At 45.7% G+C, this 17,239-nt stretch overlaps 2 protein-coding genes across 2 annotated transcripts in view; one reads left to right on the top strand and one right to left on the bottom strand.

Moving 5' to 3' along the window:
- The window catches only part of LRBA (LPS responsive beige-like anchor protein), a 365,433-nt gene that overhangs the window by 192,297 nt on the left and 155,897 nt on the right, over positions 1-17,239 (top strand). The window contains exons 38-39 of the mRNA XM_053974943.1: positions 4,912-5,058; positions 7,673-7,809. Of these exons, the coding sequence (XP_053830918.1) occupies positions 4,912-5,058; positions 7,673-7,809 (284 nt within the window). The remainder of the gene's footprint in view (positions 1-4,911; positions 5,059-7,672; positions 7,810-17,239) is intronic.
- On the bottom strand, positions 11,170-13,768 carry MAB21L2 (mab-21 like 2). Its single transcript, XM_053974942.1, has one exon. The coding sequence runs from the start codon at positions 12,755-12,757 to the stop codon at positions 11,678-11,680; it is 1,080 nt and encodes a 359-aa protein (XP_053830917.1). The 5' UTR covers positions 12,758-13,768; the 3' UTR covers positions 11,170-11,677.

Here is a 17,239-nt window from a genome sequence, read left to right as displayed (position 1 = left end):
TGTTTAATTTTGGATTTGGCTTTCTTGGTTTGTTGTTTTTAGTTTGGGTATTTTTCCTTGAGTTTTAGAATGTACAGTTATCAAATAGATCAACTGGAGTGACCATTTAATAAATTTCTTTCTGAATTGTGTTTATAAACTTCTAATATTAACCAATTTAATCTCAGAAATTCCAACTGTTCTCAGATTTTTTGGAACCAGACTTTCATGATGTAGATATCCCTAGTATTTGCAGAGTATTTGCTCCAGTATGTTATGATTTCATATCAATAATTTTTCATTAATTATTCAATTTCAATTAATTTTACATGCCTCTGAAGCAAAAGCATTTTTAGCTAATGTATAAAAGGTTCCCTACTGCCTATTTAAGTTTTTTTCAAAACATCACAGACCAAAACCTGAAAGTGGACATAAGGGATTTTGCCAAAAGGGAGGCAGGGGAAAATAATGCATAAATAATGGAACAGTACAAGCAGTAACCATGCTTGATAACATGGATTTTAGCTCACTTTCATAAGAAGATACACATTATCAACTGATTGGTGTCTTACAAATACAACTAGATGTATTCTCCACCCCAGAGAACTCACAGTGTAGGAATCATCACATTTTGCAACTGTGAAAATGATTCAGAAACAATTGGAAGCCTAGATATTGTTCAGTAAAACCTAGAGAGGACAACAACAATCAGCTCTGTTGCAGCCTAGTTACGTGTCTTAGGAGCAAGAACCAATCTTTTCCAAGGATTGATTTGATTTGAAGGAGAACCTCTGGTGCAGAGGTGGCAGAATAAATACCTGAAGACTAATGTTCTCTGTTCAGACAATCAATACCAGCCCCATGACTATACTTCTGGCTACCTTCTAGTTAAAAACAAATTTTTTAATTCTGACAATTTAATTGCCATTCCCAAGTTCACATTAACTTGCTTGGGAAAAAAAGGCTTTAGGTAATTTTTCAAAGGGAAAAGGGAAAAAAAAAAAAAAAGGATCCTTCCAAACTAGCTATTTATAAAAGTCAGTCTAATGGTGTATTGTGGGGAAAGGAAAGAAAGGTGAAGGTGCTGTGGTAGAAAGTTTGGGATGGAAGGAGTTAACTCCTCTCTATTCTTCCTGTCACCTTACTGTATAGAAATAGAACCAAACATATATAAACGTGGAGAAAAAAAAAAGGAGTAAACCTGTTGCTATTTTGAAATTGACCCCAAAATGCAATATTTGTGAGGGAATCTTTAGCAGCTAGAAAATACTTTATCAAGATTTTTAATAAGTGATTTGTTGGAGTTTTTAATTTATGTTTGTTAAAAATTTGGGTATGAAGAATTAAAACACTCTGTAGCATTTCCATTGAGGCAATAAGTGGAGTCCAGGGCTTTGTGGCTGCAAGGGACCAGCAGGTGATCATCTCAAGTATTGTAGTCGACTGGTTAGTTTGCTTTGCCTCAGCTAGAAAGATAATATTTTAAAAACTTGCTTTGAAAATGATTGATTTTTTTCACTGTTATGTTTTTAAAGAAGTAGGGAGAGTAGAGGAAAGCTTCAGGAAGCCCTTTGTAAAAAAAAAAAGATACATAGTAAGGTTTGTTTTTAATGCACCTTTTTTTCCTGGTATAATTATCAGTTACCAAAAAAAAAAAAAAAAAAAAAAAAAAACAACCCAAAAAAAACCACCAAAGTTGTGTGCTAGCAGACTGTTGTGTTTAGTGCAATACATAGGCCATGCCTGGACATCTTGATCTTGGAAAGGTGTGTGGGAGTTTGTGCTTAGAACTTCAGGGTTGGAGCCAGAGGATCTGGTCACACCAGCATAGTCAGGCCTGGCAGAGTGGTTAGAGAAGACACAGCAGGGTTTGTGACCTGAAATATGAAATCCAGTGTAATATAACTCTGTGCTTATGTGGGATTGGAGTTTGTCACATGATGTCATGCTCCATCATACATCTCTCTAACCAGTAAATATATAAAGAGAACTAGACCATGGCCTACCTACTCCAGTGCATTTATCTACAGAAGAATGGGTGAATCTGTGTGGAATATATTCTGTTCTGTTCAGATACACGTGTTAGCATGAGAGTGTTGGTTGCAGAGCAGTTATGGTTATGCACACCAGTACAGAAAAGGCAGATTTGCTTCATTTACATCAGTAGAGAAAAAGCAAATTCTGATTCAGAGTATGATGTCTCACTGCCTTCCATTAGCATTGCCTTTCACTAGCTGGTGTCTGCAGGTAAGTAGCCAGGCATCTTCCTGTGCCTGTGTTTTAGCTGTGTTTAACTTTAACACACGTTTCATGCGTGTCAGGAAATATTGGTAGCTAACATCATATGCAAAGAGATGACAAAAGTTTACACAAATGGACTGAAATAATTCAGGGTATAAAATCTCCTGTTGAAAAAGGCACATACATAAGATGTATGGTTTTGAATCAGTGGAATATCAGTATTTGGGGAAAGAATTAAAATCTGAGTAAGTGAAAAAGATAGGGTAATATTTCTATTATCCAGTCATCTTTGGTTTAGAAGCTGCTGTACTGATTTTATTTTTACTTAAAGACTGAAAGACATAGTAACATTTTAGACAAGTTGTACTAAGTATAAAAGTATTAATCTTTGATCTTGGCTTTGAATTAAATCTTATATAAGAATAGGTAGAGAGTAAGTCTGAAATCAGCATTTTCAGTATAACACAGATTCTAGTAGAGGAAGCAAAAAATGGCAGGTATGTACAGTGCAGATGAGGTTTTTGAAACAACAAATATAGTTTGCCTGCATTAAAAGAAAAAAAAAAGACCAAAAAGGAAAAGAAAGAAAATAATTTATTATCTTGGACTTCATCTTGAGGTGGTTTTGTTCTATTTTACTTTTTTTTGATCTTCAAGAGAGTGCTGGTAGGGCAGTGACTAAGAGTGCATGTGGTGTGTGTTAGTACACTGATGGTAATTTTACTGCTGCTAACTGAAAATCCTCAAGGGGGAGTTAATTACAGGAAAACCTTCCTAAATATCAGCTGCATATTTTCCATGACAAGAAGGTTTTTCAGCTCACATTGAACAACTCCAGAATCTGAGTTATCATTATTTACATGAGCATATTTTGCAAGAAAGTAAAATTTGTGTTTGTACAAAGCAGTTTAAACTTTGAAGTATTTTTTTAAGGCTTTCTTACAAGTGACAGCTATTGCTAGGGCAAAAGGAGTATGAATAAATTGCATTTTGTTTTGTATGGCTAGTTAAATTTCCTTTTATTTCTGTTTTTGGTTGGTTGGTTTGACTGGAGGTTTGTGTTTGCTTTTTGTTGTTGTGATTGTTTGGGGTTTTTTTGTAAGGTCAAGGCCTAAACCAAAAGCAGTATTTGGTCATTTGGTGTTTGTTGTTGTTGTGATGGGGGTTTTTATAGTTTGGGTTTTGGTCTTTTTTTTTCTTCTTTTTTTTTTTTTTTTCTTTCTGGTGAGTGAAATTCATTTTTACTTTTTCACTGAACTGAAAAGTTTTCATTATTTACAATTTACCTGCATATATTTACTTGCACAATTTAAACTTTATGTATTGCCACAGGGGAGTTGCTGCCTTCTGTAAATGTTTGCAGATTAGCATATTTTTAGAGGGAGCCCGTGGAACTTAAAATCAAGTGTGGCAGCAATCAGAGTGAGCAGCCACCAGTGTGTTGAAGTTAGTTGGTCCTGATGTGTTTGGTGAATGTTTTTCAAACACGGCTGTACCATGGGTATTCTCAGTGTATCTTTTAAGAAACAGTGTTTTCATTTTCAACTTTAAAAAATTTCAAACGAGCAACCAAAAAAAAAAAACAAAAAAAAACACCGGACACATACACTGCTGTGTTTTGGCATTACCACAGCAAAACTTAGGTGTAGAGGGAGTAATTACCTCTCTTTCTTTTTTTTCTACCTTTTTTTTTTTTACTCCCCTTTTATTTTTTTCCGTTTTCTGTTGCTGCTTTGAGCCGGTGATTTAAATAAAACTGATTTGGAGGCGGCAGTGTCGGGGGTGATGGGAGCGCTCCCGGGTTCCGCGGCGCTCCCGGGGCCGTGCGGGGCGGGAATGTCGCTGCCCGGGCACGGCGGGGACACATTTACCGGCTCGGTGACCGTATGCGGCGCAGAACATGGCTCCAAGCATGCTTGCCCACTTCCCTTCCATCCCGAAAATCCGGGCGTGAGCCCAGAAATGCCCCGTGGGAGGCCGGGGTACCGGATGGTTGTGCCCCTTGGAAGCAGGTGCAGGCTGTTCTCCGCCTCCAGCCGCCATCCCGGGGCAGATTCGCCTCCTCTCCCCCTGGCATGGAGGGGTGGGGGCTTTTCTGCCTCCCGAACTCGGCTTGCCGCTGACGGGAGCGAGAGGGATGCGGGGTGGCAGCTCCAGCGTCCCTCCGCCTTATCCCCGCTCCCGGGGTTTTCCCGGCGGGTCGCGGCGGGAGCAGCCCCGGTGCCGGGGGCTGCGGGCCGGGGCCGCCTGTTGCGCTGCCCCGGGCGGGTCCCGCCGCTCCCGGCTCCGTCCTGCGGTTCCTGTTCCCAGGGCTGTGCTCGGTGGTGTCGCGGCGGCGGTCTCGTGTCCTTGGTTGGAGCGTGGGTTTGGGGATCAGGCTGACACATCGGGCAGCCAGGACCCTCCTCCAGCTTGACTTCCCAAGGAAGGCTGCAGGGGAAGGGAGTCTGCTGTATCCTTTTCCCCTCTGTCATAAACACTTGAAATAGTATTGAATGCTGCAGAGAGCACTGGATAATTTTGAGCAGGCTTAATAGGATTAAAACTAGATGTGTCCTAACGTTAGAGGATTAAGACAGGTACTTCTCACAGGTACTCCTAGGCAGTTTTCTTCCTGAACTTAAATTTAAAAAATAAAATTACACTCCTCTGTCACTGAGACCTGACAGACAGCACCGTGTCTCATTTCAGCTCCCGATGAGGATATACTTGTCAAAGGAAAGCAGTCCATCAAGAGTCAAGTTTTAGGAAACCAGAACTCAGACAGCGAGATTCTGTTGGAAGGTGATGACGATATCACGTCATTCATGGAGGAAAGAGAAGTGGAGAACTTGACAGGTAACGTCATCTATCTCATTTTCTCCTCAGCTTCTTCAATGTTGAAGTTCTGATCTCCCCATCTCTGCAGTGAATCATGGTTTCAGATACACACTGATAATTAACACACTTACCATAACTGGGTCATTAAGATCATTTTCTGTTCCCCTCAGATACTGAAGGTTTATTTGAGGAGAGTTGTGCATTTTCTTTCTCTATCTTTTTGCTTCTGCAGTAGATACCTATTCTAAAAAACCTTCCTTACAGAAAATAGCTCTACCTTGAAAAGGACTTCTTTTGTTTTCTTGACCTCGTTCCACTCAAATCATGAGACTTAGTGGGACAATTAGGCAAGCTGTCTTGTAATTTAAGGCTTTGGAGACCTTTAATTTTTTTTTTTTTCCTGAGTCTATAAAATTGTACATACTGGTTATTTACTTGCATGTAAAGGATTTGTACACTTGCTGGATTTAACTCATTTAAACACTTTGACATTCCCCCACTGAAGTTCTTTCTCCACAGACCATGGTCTCATTAGATTTCTTTTTTTTTTTTTTTTTTTTTCTGAAGAAGAAATAGTATTTCAAATCATTCAACTTAATTAATTTTACATAATCACATGCAACCTTTGCTGATGTTGCAATCTCAGTGGAGTGGGCCCATTTCTGTACAGTTCAAAATGTAAAACCAAAGTAACCAGTGGTTCAGAGACTGTGAGTTATATAAAGTGTCTCAATTGCTATTTGTGGAACATGGGTTTTACAGGGAAAATGCAAACTTCTCTGTGTTCTTTTTCTTCTCATCTGGTATTCCATGTACACTTAATTTAGAGAAAAATATCATTTATTGGATAATTCTGGTTCCCTGAGAAGCTGGTAGTACACTCTTACATTGATATGGATCATGCTTATGATAATTCACTGAAAATGCTGGAAGTGATTATTTACTGGCATTTTGCTTATCCCTGAACTGCATTCCATTCTTTCTTTATTTTTTTTTTTTTAAGGCAAAAAAACAAAGTTAAAAATGCAGCATAAGGAAAAAGAAAACCTGCATAGGTAGAACAAAGTAAATAAAGCAATGGAAGAATGATGCAAAGGCATTTCTCTATATGAATCTTTGATTTTTCCCTTTCTTCCATAAGCATCCTTCTCAACAGCCTTCTCCATGTTTCTTTCTATTATTCATTCATTGGTTTGAGTAATACATTCATACTGTAATAGAGGTGAAAGGGGAGTTTAATTATATAATCTTGACAACGGCAATAGGATTAAGAAGTAATCCTCACTAATAAAGTGGTGTGGGTTAGAAATGAAGTGGAAATTGTCAGGGGTCTTCTACAGGACCTGGATTGCCCCAGCTTCTGCATCTGCCTGCTTGCCCTGTAATTGAATGTCTGTGAGTGATTGAAAAAATGTTATTTCTCCTCTGGATTACATGCTAATGTACAGAGGGCAAAGGGAGACAGCAAAAGAACACATAGCTTCTTATTTCGTCCATTTGTGGGGGTGAGCTTTGGGAAATCATGGCAGTTCCGCAGCTATCTCATGCCCATCTGCAGACACAATGTATTTGTACATTGGGAATAGAGGGCAAAGCTGCTCTGATCTCAGCAGAGCATCTCTTCTTTTGTCCTAGTGGCACACATTGAGATTGATGCAAGATTAAGGACCATCACCCTTCTAACAATCGATGGAAATGACAATTCATCTGAATTTTTTGTCAGTTATTCTCACGTTGATTACCTGAATGTGTGTACCTCATTTATAGATGCTTTATTAAAACAAAATTATCTATGTCACTTTAGTATCTTCCTCTATTTTACAAAACTCAGATAATACTGCAGCCATATAACTTAATTTCCTTGCCTCTTAATCAGCTGGATGACAAACATAACCTGTTTTCATTCTGTATGTGTTAGTTTATATAATGCTGAACCTATTGTTTTCGGTAGTAGTCTGATTTGTCCCTGTGATAAGCCCTGTGGAGATGTGATTATTCCAATAAAAATTCATTCAGTTGGAAACCAACCCTCCAGCTGTTTACTCCCACAGTCCCCGAGCTACACTAACACTGTATGGAATCCTTGAACAATATTTAATGTGGAATCAAAAGCATCTTTAAAACATTTTACTTTAGGCTCTATAACATTGTGTAACCTTGACAATAGATTTCCAGCATCCATGAGGGAACACTTTGCAGTTAGACAACTTTGAGCCTCGACTCCTGTGTTCATCTTTGTGAAATGCTATCAAAACTTCTCAGCAACTAAAGAACACATCAGACAGTAAGATTTCATATGTGCACTCTCTATATTTCATGTAACAGAAGGTGTGCAACTCTTGGAGTTTCTTGGACAGAAGATGTGTCTGAGTAAAAGCTGAAGACTGCCATGCTAAAGCCAGCTCTGTGTAATGTATGCAGCAGTTTGCAATTGCAGCTGCCTCAGTGTTCAGCAGCGCAGAGACACTGCAAATCTGTTACATATGTTCTTTTCCAGGACAAAAAGGGGTTTGCTCTTTAAGGAAGAGCTGTGCTCTTTGCTTTATTTTAATGTCCTTGGCCTGAAAAGTGAATAATTTGTACTCGCATTCTTTTCAGTTTGAACATTGTTGGTGTTTTCCTGCTTTGGCAGGTCCAGTGTCCCTCAGCACACCAGCTCAGCTTGTGGCACCCTCCGTAGTAGTGAAAGGCACCCTTTCCATCACTCTTTCTGAGCTCTACTTTGAGGTGGATGAAGAAGATCCTAGTTTTAAGAAAATCGACCCAAAGGTAAGAGATCATTGACCCTGAGGTCTGAGAGATGATGACAAATTACCCAAGACCTTTAATTCTTCACTTGACTTCCTTTACCTCTATTGGGCTGCACTGTTGCTGCTTTAATAACTTTGCCACTCACCATATATGTTGCTGAACTTCACATAGGTGACACCTCCTTTCCTGCTTCTTTTTCTACCCCTCCCACAATTCAACCCTACTTGAATGTTAATTAGCTTGCTGCGAATAAAGCTCCAAGGAGACACGTCTGAAATAAAGACATCTTGAATCACAGGCCTGTATGAATACAGGGAAGTTCAGCGAGGCTTTTAGCCCTAATACTTAATTTTACTTCCCTGATTTTAGCAAATGTTAGTGTAAAGCAGCACTGAGCTTCCCACACTCCTAAGTTTGCAGTGCTCCTGTCATATTACTCTCTAACACATTTTACTCTGCCTGTTATTATTTATTGTGCCTAAGCATAAAACATAATTGCCCTTCTAAAATATGTTTCTGAGCTGACTTGATAATTTCCACAAACTTTATTTGCTCCGAATTACTTGATTACTTGTCTTCTGGTTAAAATTAGTAACCTTCAGTAAAATTCCAATTTCAAAGGGAATATCGTGCAATTAGTGTAATAACAGTGCACTTGAATGTTTTCTGCAGTGTTACAGCAACATTTCAAAAGTAGGACACAACTGGTAAATATTCTCACTGTTTAAGCATTGTCACAGCTCTTGGTTTTTTAAATATCTGCCTAATGTTAAACTGGGTAATAATTTCTTTGGGAAGGGTACTGCTGGAATAAGCAGTGGTTTTCTGCTTGTCTGTAGAGAGAATACCTTGTGTGTTAAGCACCGGTTCAGTTCTTTGTTCTTATTGAGTAAATTGTTCTTGTCTGTATTAAAAATGGTATAGGTGGGTCTGAAAGCTGGGATTATCAAATCCTATCTGGAAAAAAATTTATGTCGAAAAGCAGTGCTCTCAAATTGTTAGAGCCAGATTTTAATATAAGCAATTAACTAGAATTGTGATTTTATGCGATATCATAAATGAGACTTAACTTTTCTTTTGGTCCTGAAGAATTTTTGAAATATATTGGAAATTATTTTAAATATGAGATAGTGCTTAACATTTTTATGTGCTTATATCCTTCTATTATGTTTCATTAATCCCCCCCTACATTTAACTAAAAAACCGCATTTAGTGATGGAAAGAATATAAATGTGAAGTTAAAATTTGTTTGATATGTTCCTGTATTGCATTTTTCATCTAAAATGCTCTGCTTTTTATTGTATCAGCATGAGAAAAGTCTCAGAGATCTTCCTTACTCTGGATTTTTGGTTTTCATGTTCAGCACATAGGGTCTTTGACTACAGTTACTAGTTCTTACCATTCCTGTTACGTGTTTTGTGGCAACACTGACATATAACATATAGTTAGTCTCCTTTTCTCCTGCTTCCCAGTATTTGGTAGAGGTTGTTTTCTTAACTGTGAGCAGACGTTCTGGTTTTGTTTGACCCTATCTTTTACTCTGTATCTAAGAGATTTTCTGAGAGTTCTTAAAACAAGACAGGCTGGTTACATGAAATACTGGCTACACCTCTTACATTCTGCTTGCAATATTACTTTAGCTGGAGGTCTTAAAATTAAAAAAAAATACCTTTTATAATGTCTCAGGGATGGGGGGGGAGAGCTAAAATTAGGATCTGAATAATTTTATTTTAAAAAAGACGTAATCTTATAAACAGCATCTTTTCAAGCATTAACGCCTCCTTGCCCCACCCTGTGCTGAAGTCAATGTACCTTGATAGCGATGACGAGCTGCTGTAAAAAATGCCTCTTGGAGGAAAAAAAAAAAAGCCCCAACAACTAATCTGCTGTAAGCTCAGCAGGCCTGCTTAATTAATGAGGCTTCATCTGTTTGATAAATTTAAGTTCCCTGTATATTTGTCTAAACTACCGAAAAGAAAACATTGTGACAAGTTCCTGAAGGAAAACCTGCTTTAGGTAGCGATAGCATCGACAGCGATACCATCAGAGTTTATATGTGGGCTCCGGGCTGTTTTGGGAAGGAAAGGGTAGCCCCGCGGGCTAATTCCCGTTCTGCCAGGTGATCCGGGATTAGCTCTATGGAAAGAGCTCAGATGGCTCCACAAAAGACTTGTGGAGCTCAGGCGGGGCTGGAGGGGCTGCGGACGCAGCGGCGGGGCCGGGACCGGGGTGTGCCCGGTCCGCCGGCCAGGGTGGCACCGCGCGCCCCGCTCCATCATCCCGACTGCTGCCGCCATCGAGGATTTCGTTTTCAAACTTAAAGGCAAAAGCAGCTCAAGTTTGAATGGTTCTTTCTTTCCGTCTCTGTCCGAAAGGAAACGAAAATAATCCTTTGGGGCAAGAACTAGACTTTTTTTTTTTTTTTTTTTTTCCCGGCGCACGATATGAAAACTTGCTCGAAATGCTGAAATGCTCCGAGCCGGCGTTGCAATCTTTCGGACAGCTCGAGCGGGTAACGCTAATGTTTTTAAATCATAGGAATGCGTTCCCGATAAAAATCCTGCCAGTATTTCTCAGTAATTCTCAAGCTTAAAGTGAAATAGCTACGGGGAATCAGGCAGAGCTTTGCTTTGGGAGAGGGGGCTGGGGTAGAGAAGGAGATCGGCAGAGAGAGCCCGGGTGCCGGTGTAGGATCGGGTGGTTTCCTGACGGGTTTCCGCTTATCTCCCCGTCTGACTATGCTGCGGTGCGATTTTATGCTGTACTTAAAAATCTGGGCAAAAACAAATGTTTGTTTAAAAAAATATCGACCGGTTGCTCTAAATCGCATTAATTATTCAGGGTAGATCTATACTTCCTTCGTGTCAAAGTCAAATGGATAGCGCGTTCGCTCTGGGAAGCGAAAGCAAACAGCAATGGATTTTTAAAACAAAATGCAGAGTTCGAGATTTACCGGGGAAAAATAGAAGCAAGGAATACTATAAGGAAAAAAAAAATTAAAGGGAAAAAAACCCGACTGTAGGGTAGGAAAAGGCATGCTGTAATTCTGACTAAACTGTGGCGAGCTGCTGTGCGATGCTTCATATATTCCAAGATTTAGAACAGGACCTTAGAGTAACAGAAATATAGCAGATGTTGTCACATGCTGAACTACAGAATATATATTATTTTTTTTCTTATATACACTTTTTTAAAAATGGAAACTAGAAGGAGGTTTAGAAAACATCAGTCAATATGCTGAGCTAAGGCTTGGGCTAGGTGTTGCGTTTAGCCTATCTTTACATCTCGTGGGTTCGTTTAATTAAAAAAAATATTCCTTCTGAGGTTCAGAAAGAATCTATTTGCCTAAATTTAAGAACCATTCACAAAAAGTCAGTGTAAAGTTAAAGTAATATTTTTATTACTATTTGCAACAAGTCAGTTGTGGGGCACATAATCTGACCTTGGCACCGAAATACATTTAACAGTAAAACTTTTTTAAAGGGAGATTTGTACATATAGTTAAATAATTTTTTCACTTGGTGACAACATTCAGGCAAACAAGAGGGCATAAGAAAAGGACTATACATGGATTGGAAAATGTACCTTTTGGGTTTCGTTTTGAAGTTGCAAAAGTCCGATCGCTTCTTTTTGTGACCTTTTAAAAATTCACATTGGAGGACAGGAGGAGAGAGGCTCTTCCCTTCTTCTGTGCAAGGCGGTGGGAGTTTATGCCGGGAAAACCGTCGGCATGTTTTTAAAGGCCGAACTGCAGGTGGGTGGGGGGGGTGGCGGGGGCGCGTGTCTTTCGCCGCCTCTTTCTGTCGTCGTTCGCGTTAAATAAAAAGTTTTTTGGGCGCTGTTGTTGTTTACGGAGGGCGAGTTTTTGTGCGCGGGCGTGTTAACCCTATAGCTTGTCGAGGCTTTTGGGATTGGTGAGGATTTCTCTGGCTAGCCTCCAGGTCTGTTTGGCAGCGCTTTCCAGGGCCGAGTGGGGTTTGCCCTGAAAGAGGTCTAGGTTGGGCAGGAAGTAGTGGGGGCAGCGCCGGCACTGCAGGCAGGAGATGAGCTGCAGGAGGATGCCGTTCAGCCGGTCGCCCAGGCACGCCTCGTCCCAGTCGGTCTCCCGCGGGTGCTTCTCGCACTCGTACAGCAGCAGCGTCTTCATGTGGTAGTTGTTGAGGGGCTGCCCGGGCAGCTCCAGGTGCCGGTCGCGCAGCGTCTTCAGCACCGACAGGCACTTGTTCCGGCAGCCGCCCATCAGCAGCCGGTTCTCGGCCTCGCCAAACTGTAGCACCCACGCGTCGCTCTCGGCCGAGCTCTGCTTGCCCGTCAGCGAGTAGCACTCCTTGGAGAGCAGGTTGAAGCCCTCCGCCTTCACCTCCGCCACCCGGTTGGGACCGGGCCAGGGGATGTGGGGCATGGGCCACTGCGCCGCGCTACGCGGCCAGATCCCGGTGCACTTGAAGGCGGGCGTGATCTGGACCACGTACCGCTCCCGGATGCGGAGCTTCACCTCGCTCGTGTCCGCGATCATCTTCACCACGTCCCGGTAGCTGCACTTGTCCACGGCCTGAGCCACCAGCGTCTGGAAGCGGGAGCGGATCTTGCGGGCGGACAGGTAGCCCGAGGCGGTGATGAACTCCACCCAGAGGGACATGCTGCGCTTGCGGCCGTCGCTCAGCTTGAGCACGGCGCAGCCCGGCAGGGAGCCGTCGTCCACGAAGTTGAAGACGCCCATCTGGTTGAGGTAGAGCACCACCTCGAACTCGGTGGGCGAGATCACCTCCAGCCCCTCGTAGCGGGCGTCGATCTCGCTTAGGGAGCTGATGAAGCGCGGCTCCTGCACCTCCACCTCCTTCAGCACGTCCGACACGACCTTGCACACCTCCCGGATGGTCTTGGCGATGGCCGCCTTGCGCGCCTGGCAGCGCTCCGTGTAGTATTTGTTGAGCTGGTAGACCAGCTTGGCCTGCGCGGCGATCATGTTGGGGCACAGGTCCGGGCTGTACACCGGGCTCTCGCAGTACGTTGAGGGATCCAATGCTTTAGCGGTGGCTGCAGCTTTGCGGAGGGCACCAGCCAAATCGCAGACCCCCACCGCCTCCGGGAAGAAGGCAGCAGCGGCGCGCCAGTGAGAGCAATTAAAGAAATCGGGGAGGGCGGCGAAGCACAAAGGAGCGAAGCCCAGCGCTGCCCCGGCGAGGAGGAGAAGGAGGAGGAGCGGGCCGGTGCGGGCTCGGCGGCGGCAGCGGTGCTGGTGATGCCGGAGCCGGTGCCGGAGAGGCGGGCAGCCCCCGCGGGCTCCCGGAGCGCAAAGTTTTGGATGGCGATGGGGGCAGGGAAGTCTGGGCTGCCTCTGCGCTCAGGCGCCCACCCCCCCGCGCAGCGACAAAAATGCCGTTTCAATAGTTCATGGAAAAAAACCTCAAAACAACAAACAAACTTTCCCAGGACTCGCAGAAGGTCCCCGCAGAAAAGCCGGTCGGCGGCGAAGTTTAAAACCGCACACGGTACGAGAGGAGGAGAAGAATGCGAGCAATGCCCTCAGCGGAAGAGTGAACTCTGTGTCTGTCTGTCTGTCTGCCTCTGTCTCTCTCTCTCTCTTTCAGTCCGTGGCACCGCCAGAGATGTGCATGAGTTTGGCTGCCGCTCGCTCAGACTGTCAGGGGGTGTTGTTGATTTCCCTTTTCCTGCTGGAGGCGTTGGCTGAACCCGGCTCTGTGGCTGTCTCTATCTTTAGGCGCAGACGGGTGCACTTGGTCTGTGATCTCTCATTCCTGTCCTGCAGCTCTACATAGATTGTTGTGAGAGAGACTGTATGGAGAGGAGTTGTTGCTTTTTTTTGTTTGTTTGTTTTCTTTGCACAGACTGTGTTTTATCCTGAGCGGGAGGAAGGCGTAGCTGCCGTGCTCGGGATGGGTTCTCCTCCCCCTCCCCACCCCTGGAAGTGCGCGCCGAGGCTCCCAGTGTCCGCGCCTGCGGCTCCGCTCCTGCAGCGCCGTGTGCCCGCGTCCCTCTCGCGGCGCTGCCGCCGGGCCCTGTAGTTTATGAATGGGGCCGCGCGCGGGCGCGGGGCGGGGCCGCGCCGCCAATCGCCGCCGAGCTGTCAGCGCCGCGGCCAATCGCGGCACCCGGCGCGCGCACACGCGCCCGCGCTCCCGCCCCCGGCCCCGGCCCGCGTCCGCTCCGCGCCGGGGCTTGGAGCCGGGATGGGCCGCGGGGCAGCCGGGAGGGAGGCTCGGAGCGTCCCGCCACCTGGCGCGGTGTGGCGGGGGGGAGGGGTGAAACAAAAAATCCCTGTAACTTCGCCGTGGCGGCCGGTGAAGGGCGAGGTGAGCTCGCTGCTCCCTCCGCTCGCTGCGAGGGGACCCGGCGGCAGTGCCGGTGTGTGCGGGGAAAGGGGAAAGGCGGGCCGGGGCTTCACCGCAGGCATAAATCTTATTTCGCTTAATGCCGGGCTGCGGCAGTGAAAGTGAGACCGTCACCGGAGTAGCGTGGCACACCTTGTTTTACTGCCCCCAGTCACCTTAATTTAGATAAATCTTGTGCCATAAAGTTCTTTTCATCCTCCTAAAGCGTAGGTTTGAGTTATTCGAAAGGAAACGATCTTTTATGCAAGTTTGTATTAATAAGACTATGGAATGGTTTGGACATTAAAGCCGTAGCTCCGTGGTGTCAGGTCGGAAGGAGCCCCGAGGCAGTGCCTGCTGCGGAGGAGCCAGATCTGCTTTTCTTGCGGGAATTTAGGATGGAAGGGAGGGCAATTTCCGCACCTCCAGTGCTCGGGGCAAGGATGCGTAGCTGCTCTGTCCTCCCCTGGGCCGTGCAGTCCCGCGGTGCGGGGCGGCTCTCGCCGTCCGGGAGCCCCGCCGGGGCCGGGGCCGGGGCCGTGCCCGTGCGGACGCGCGGTGCGCTCCTCCATGTAGAGCCTCCCGGTAAGCCGCTCGCAGCGGTTGGGCTCGGTTCCTTGCGCTCTCCTCCTTTCGCTGCAGCTGACTGATTTTAATAAAGAAAATACCGTCTGCTTTCTGTGTGCGCTTAAATTAGAAACATGTCTGGTGCCGACCGTAACGCTGGAAGAAGTAAGTATGGACGTGCCCGGCGCCGGTGCGGCTCCGTCCTTCGCGGGGAGAGGATCGGCTCCCTGCTTCCCTGCCTGCCGCCGGGGCACTCTGCGCCCGGGGATAGGGATGCTGGCCCGGCGGCCCTCGGTGCCCGGAGCTGGCGGCGGTGTCAGGTGTCCCCGCCGGGCCCGGCCCCGTCGGGAGGGAGATGATCCCAGGGAAGGAAGGCTCCGAGGCCAGCGGCTTCCGAGAGGTGTGGGAGAGGGGGCAGGCTGCAGAGTGGGCGCTGGCGCCGCTGCTCGCACGGTCTCTGGGGTGTCTCGGGGATGCGCGGGCTGGAGCGGGGCTCTCCATCCCGGGGCGCCGGTAAGTGCCTGCGAGCTGCCCCCTCCCCGCGGCCGCGGCCGCACCCGCCCGGGGCGCTCGAAAGCTCGTTTGCGCGGAGCTTCTGTGCGCGGCTCGGCTGGCCCGGCGGAGCTGCCAGGGTCCCACGCCTCGCCTCCCGCTGCCCTCCGGCAAAGCGAAGAGTTAGTTAGGTCTGGGGGTCCCTTTCACTTGCCACTGTCAAAGCTCCCGGGGCATACTCGCTGCCGGGCTAGCTCCGCTCTCCGCGCCGGCGAGGGCTCTGCGCACCCACCCTCCGAGCAGAAGTGGGCAGGAGGGCTCCGCGGGGTCTCGCTTCCCGCAGAGAGCGCCCAGGCTAGGGGTTACCGTGTCCTGGGCGCCGAGGAGGTTGCTGGAGCCTTCAGGCGGCCCTGGCAATGGCGGGGGCACACGCGTTCCTTTTTTCAGGGTAAAAGCAGGAGGAGAGGGCGATTCTCTTCCCATCCCCCCCCCCCCCCCCCCCGCTCCCCCCCGGAAAAAGTGCCTAATGATGTAGCGTTACCAATGTTCAGATTTAAAACAATTCATTACCAATTTTCCTGCCTGAGGTTGAAGCCCTAGTAAATAATAAATCAGCTAAACAAAAGCTGACTTTAATTTATTGCCCCAACGCTAATTAGAAACATCATTTGAGCAATAAACTTAAACACTTCCAGCAAATAATGCACGTGAAATCCTTCTCTCCCGTGTCTGGGCGTTTGTGGCCGCACTGCATTAAGACCAGCTTCATCTGTGGCGGAATTTGCTCTCGCCAGGATGAATAATTGAAGGGGGAACAGGATCTGAGGAGGCTATAATTGAAGAGCCCTTGTCACCTCTGCTTTTATGTATGTTAGTGTAGAAGTCCATCAGCAGCTCCTTGATGGTGTATAAAACGAAGTGGCATCCCCTCCAGCAGCAGGAGATACTGTATTCCATTAAAAAAGACCGTGTGCGTGCGTGTGCCGCAGAGAGGGAAACTCTCAGGGCTAAAAGCCACTTGAAGTCTTCAGACCGATTGATCTGTATTCTCTCGTTATAATCCGTCTCATCATACTTGAGTTAATGAGGCAGGGGCGGGGGTGATCTGATGGTCCTTGACAAATTCATTAGGGAGGCTGCGGGACATTTTATTTGACTGTTAAACATCGTGTTTGTTTGGTTTAAGCAGTGCCAACATCAGCATGCCGCTGCCTGGAGCTATAGTGTTTTGTTAGCGAGGGCTTCTGTAAAAAGATACTGGGAAGGGGACGCGGTGTGCAGTGTTTGCTCTTGCCTTGGCTCCTCCTGCCCCCTCCCGCTCGTACAGCAGGGAGCTCGGGCGGGTATAAATCCAGCCGTGCAGGCAATGGATGTGCTACGGTATTTTCTTCACCCTCAGGATGACAATGTAGCAGCGAAGGGCTGCCATCAAGACTCTTTTTTTTTTTTTTTTTTTTTCCCATCAAGAGAACATTATGGATTTGTGCTAACCGCTGGAACAACAAAAGAAAAAAAGCTGGAAAGCAGCTCGGAGTTTTAGCAAAATAAGCATGCAAGTTTTTTGCTGCGCTATGATATTGCATACTTTCATTTGATTGCCTAACCAGCTTATCAACATGGCATACGTTAAATATTTCAGAGTCTTTTAATCATGACTGGTGTGTTTTAAAGTTTCTATAACATGCTACTGATATAAAGTGTAATTTTTAAGGTAAATCAAAGTTTAATCAAAGTGACTTAAGGCTGCTAAAGGATTTCTGCCAAGCCTGCTTTTTCTCTCCTTTACTGAGAGGCAGAGGGAAAAGTGAATTCAGGAGCAGGTGCTCCCAAAAGGGCTGAGAAGTATTTTTAAGAATAGCATATGAAATATGTATGTGTTTGCATATGCTTTGTTCATGGCAGCTTTGCCAATGAGACCCAGCTAGAGTTCCATTATTTTCTAGTAGTTGGTTTCCTCTCTGTTCTTTCATTTAATAGAAACAGTTTTGCAGAAAACGGAATAATTAATCTGCTTTGTGTTATTTTTTTCCTGGAGATCAGTCTTCAAACATTCTCGG

This window comes from Vidua macroura, chromosome 4 (assembly GCF_024509145.1).
Source record: "Vidua macroura isolate BioBank_ID:100142 chromosome 4, ASM2450914v1, whole genome shotgun sequence".
Taxonomy (NCBI): Eukaryota; Metazoa; Chordata; class Aves; order Passeriformes; family Viduidae; genus Vidua; species Vidua macroura.
This window is presented reverse-complemented; position numbering and strand designations above follow the sequence as displayed.

Coding starts and splice junctions, on each gene's coding strand:
- MAB21L2 (XM_053974942.1), bottom strand. CDS start 12,757: ATGATCGCCGCGCAGGCCAAGCTGGTCTACCAGCTCAACAAATACTAC.